The sequence below is a fragment of the Borostomias antarcticus genome (assembly GCF_949987555.1).
Source record: "Borostomias antarcticus genome assembly, chromosome: 5".
In the NCBI taxonomy this organism is placed as follows: Eukaryota; Metazoa; Chordata; class Actinopteri; order Stomiiformes; family Stomiidae; genus Borostomias; species Borostomias antarcticus.
This window is the reverse complement of record NC_140238.1, coordinates 194,984-199,296: the sequence shown is the minus strand read 5'-3', so window position 1 is coordinate 199,296 and position 4,313 is coordinate 194,984. Positions and strand designations below refer to the sequence as shown.

The 4,313-nt window shown below is 47.5% G+C and overlaps 1 protein-coding gene across 1 annotated transcript in view; it reads left to right on the top strand.

Annotated features, from left to right (window-relative positions):
* Window positions 1-2,521: 2,521 nt before the first annotated feature.
* The window catches only part of sptlc2a (serine palmitoyltransferase, long chain base subunit 2a), a gene marked incomplete at both ends in the record, with an annotated part of 61,921 nt that continues 60,129 nt past the window's right edge, over window positions 2,522-4,313 (top strand). The window contains one exon of the mRNA XM_084438336.1: window positions 2,522-3,218. Within this exon, the coding sequence (XP_084294462.1) occupies window positions 2,522-3,218 (697 nt within the window). The remainder of the gene's footprint in view (window positions 3,219-4,313) is intronic.

The window sequence follows — 4,313 nt, the reverse complement described above, 5'->3', positions numbered from 1 at the left end:
TTATTTTGCATAAAGACAGAAAATACACAATCTTGTCATCTAGTCCAGTTTAATAATGTATATTAAATTACAATGTCCTCTGTGGCAAATGGCATGTGCATTGCGCAACATTCCGTGGGCACAGTATTACAGGGAAAGACTGAAGGTTCAGAACCAGGGTTGTTTCATACCCTGCTATACCTTAAAACACTACACTGTTACATTCCTAGTCTATCTACAACTCTCTCTGTCTATCTCTCTGTCTCTCTCTCTCTCTCTCTCTCTCTCTCTCTCTGTCTATCTCTCTCTGTGTTTATCTCTCTCTCACTCTCTCTCTGTCTATCTCTCTCTCTCTCTGTGTCTATCTCTCTCTCTGTCTATCTCTCTCTCTCTCTCTGTCTATCTCTCTCTCTCTCTCTCTCTCTCTCTCTCTCTCTGTGTCTATTTCTCTCTCTCTCTCTCTCTGTCTATCTCTCTCTCTCTCTCTCTCTCTCTCTCTGTCTATCTCTCTCTCTCTCTGTCTATCTCTATCTCACTCTCTCTCTCTCTGTGTGTCTCTCTCTCTCTCTCTCTGTCTATCTCTCTCTCTCTCTCTCTCTCTCTCTCTCTCTGTCTATCTCTCTCTCTCTCTCTCTGTCTATCTCTCTCTCTCTGTCTCTCTCTCTCTCTCTCTGTCTATCTCTCTCTCTCTCTCTCTCTCTCTCTCTCTCTCTCTGTGTTTATCTCTCTCTCTCTGTGTCTATCTCTCTCTCTCTCTATCTCTGTCTCTCTCTCTCTGTCTATCTCTCTGTCTCTCTCTCTCTCTCTCTGTCTATCTCTCTCTGTGTTTATCTCTCACTCTCTCTCTGTCTCTCTCTCTCTCTCTCTCTATCTCTCTCTATCTCTCTCTGTCTATCTCTCTTTGTGTTTATCTCTCTCTCACTCTCTCTCTCTCTCTCTCTCTCTCTGTCTATCTCTCTCTCTCTCTCTCTCTCTGTCTATCTCTCTCTCTCTCTCTCTGTCTATCTCTATCTCTATCTCTCTCTCTCTCTGTGTGTCTCTCTCTCTCTCTCTCTCTCTCTGTCTATCTCTCTCTCTCTCTCTCTCTCTCTCTCTCTCTCTGTGTCTATCTCTCTCTCTGTCTATCTCTCTCTCTCTCTCTCTGTCTATCTCTATCTCTATCTCTCTCTCTCTCTGTGTGTCTCTCTCTCTCTCTCTCTCTCTCTGTCTATCTCTCTCTCTCTCTCTCTGTCTATCTCTATCTCTATCTCTCTCTCTCTCTGTGTGTCTCTCTCTGTCTATCTCTCTCTCTGTCTATCTCTCTCTCTCTCTCTGTCTATCTCTCTCTCTCTCTCTCTGTCTATCTCTCTCTCTCTGTCTATCTCTCTCTCTCTCTCTCTCTGTCTATCTCTCTCTCTCTGTCTCTCTCTCTCTCTCTCTCTCTCTCTGTCTATCTCTCTCTCTGTCTCTCTCTCTCTGTCTATCTCTCTCTCTCTCTCTCTCTCTCTCTCTCTCTCTCTGTGTTGTGCATGCAGCAGAAAGCCCTTTCTCTTCGCTGGCCTGGTCATCAGATAAAGCCGGTCTCAGCTGGACTGATTGATAGTCATGGGCTGCCATGAGAATAATGGGACTAATTTACGTAGCAGATGACCGATAGCTCTGGACAACCTTCACTGAGGGGAAAAAAACAACTGGGAGAAAGAAGAGCAGAAAAAGGCAACTTTTAATGAGGTTTTTGTGAGCACAGTTATAGTTTAGTATATCTGATCTGTATCGGGCTCCACAATTCCTCCCTTTTGATTTGTATTTTGTCCTGCTGTTTATATTTAAAGCCAAGTCACATCTGAGGGTATGGTAGCACATGCCCTTTGAATTTATATAGTTTTGATATATATACTTGATAAAAAGTATGTCTACTGTATATCATTGAGAAGATGCAGAGAACGAAGGCTTGTTTTAAAGCATCACTCTCTTTTTAGGTGACGTTTCCTAACAGATTTATGGATAGTGTGAGACGTGTTCTTGTGTAATTCCCTGCTCCTCTGTTTTTGACAGTGATGGAACTGAGGGAATACAGAGGATCCCCCATGAACTACAAATCCCAGCAGGCAACATGAAGAAGGAAGTCCTGCTCATCCTCGGAGCCAGAAGAATCGCTTCAACCAGACCTCACATCATGACTCTCCGTGGAGATTAGATCTTTGACTCATCAAAATCAACTTGTTAGTCCTCTTCTCAGTCCTCTGTCTCTCCTTCGTCTAAACGAGGGAAGGCAGCTAGCTAGCTAACCGTTAGCGATTGGGACTGACTAATGTGAATGGCCTCACGACTGTTAACTGTTCGACTGTTCTCCCAACTACCACCCTACTCCCTCTAAAAAAAACACGCTATTTTTGTAAGGAAAAAAACATCAATATTAAACAATCTCTGGGCATTCTTCTGGATATAACTGTGGATATTCACTCAAAATAAATAGAGAATTTACTCTAGCTAGTTCTTTGTACCAAATCAAACTTAATGCTCTCTGACAGTCTGGGATTATAAACGGCTACTCCTCGCGACCATGGATCCTCTGGGTTTGTATGTGCGTCTGCATCTGCTGGTGGGCGCGGCGCTGGGGCCGTGTCTGGGCCTGGAGTTCCCAGGGGCCCCGGGTCAGTGGGCGCGCTACCTCCGCTGGGACGCCAGCACGCGCAGCGACCTCAGCTTCCAGTTCAAGACCGAGGCGTCGTCGGCTCTGCTCCTCTACTTCGACGACGGCGGCTACTGCGACTTCCTGCAGCTCATGGTGGTGGAGGGACGGCTCCAGCTGCGCTTCAGCATCGACTGCGCCGAGACCAGCGTGGTGTCCGACAAGCGCGTGAACGACAGCGGCTGGCACTTCGCCACGCTCAGCCGCTACAACCTGCGTACCGTCTTGGGGCTGGACGGTAGCGCCAAGGCCGACGAGGTGCGGCCCCAGCGCCAGTACATGAACATCGTCAGCGACCTGTTCCTGGGCGGCGTGCCCCAGGACATCCGGAGGGCGGCGCTCACGCTGCCCACGGTGCGCGACGCCCCGCCCTTCCAGGGCCTGATCACGGACCTGAAGTACGGCGGCGCCGAGCCCGTTCTGCTCAGCAGCCTGAGGGTCCGTCTGGAGGCGGACGGCAGGTGCACGGAGAACCCGTGTGAGAACGGAGGGAGCTGTTCCGTGGTGGACGGGGAACCGCTCTGCGATTGTTCCAGAACGGAGTACAAGGGACGCTTCTGCAGCGAAGGTGAGTCCGCTCATTCTGCGGAACATCGTTTTTATGTTCAATGCTGCGATGTGTTGCTGAATACCGTTGTTTCGGTAGTGAGAGCGTTAGTTTCGCTAGTGAGAGCAGTCAAATGCTTATCAGGAGGGTTAGGGTTAGGGTTATAAATATAAACTGCATTTCACCTTTCTATCTTTCAACCATATCATCAGAAGATCACTTTTCAGTAACACTGTGGTCCCAGGTTTCAAGTGACTTCAAAGCGTTGGGTGTTATCCCCCTGTGTGTGACTCTGGGCTGTAAGAGCAGACTAATCTCAGCGAGGTTCGCCAGTGAGGTGCAGGTTAATGGCGCTGCCCCCCTGCGCTCTCTGATAAGGACGCCTAGAGAGGAAACAGGGCCTTCTGGGATCGTTTCTTCATCCAATCACGCGATGGCAGGTGGTACAATCACATTCTTTTGTGCCGAAAATTCTGCTTCTGCTTTGATTCGGTCAGAACCCCCCTCTCTCAAACCTGCTTGCTCTAGCTGGGACCCCCCCTCTCTCAAACCTGCTTGCTCTAGCTGGGACCCCCCCTCTCTCAAACCTGCTTGCTCTAGCTGGGACCCCCCCTCTCTCAAACCTGCTTGCTCTAGCTGGGATTGGACCGTTTTTTCCCCTTCTTCTTCTATATTTTCTCCCCCAAGTCACATAAAAAGCATTTTCACTTGCAATAGTCAGCTTCATCTGTTTTTTGATTTTTGAAAACCTTTATTGCAGGTTGTTTGGGGAAATCTTTATTTTTTTGTTCTTTTAATTGTTGTGTGCATTGAGACCTTGCATGTAATGGGCTTTATTAGATCATTTATTTGTTTCACTGAACTAGTCATTGATGGGGAGCTACGACTGGTATTTTCTGGTATTTTGACTGATATCTGGGTGATGGCTTCACTGTTTTGTTTCAGGTAACAAGCCATAACTCTTAGCCCTTTTCTCCATGAATTAGATTCAGACCAGGGGAGAACGTATTTCTCTACAAAGGTATTAAGAGGCGGATGTTTGTTATATTGTCCCTTATTCTCCTGATTCCATCTGTGTCTCCCGGGAGTGCTTTTCTCTGCTTACTCCACAAAATG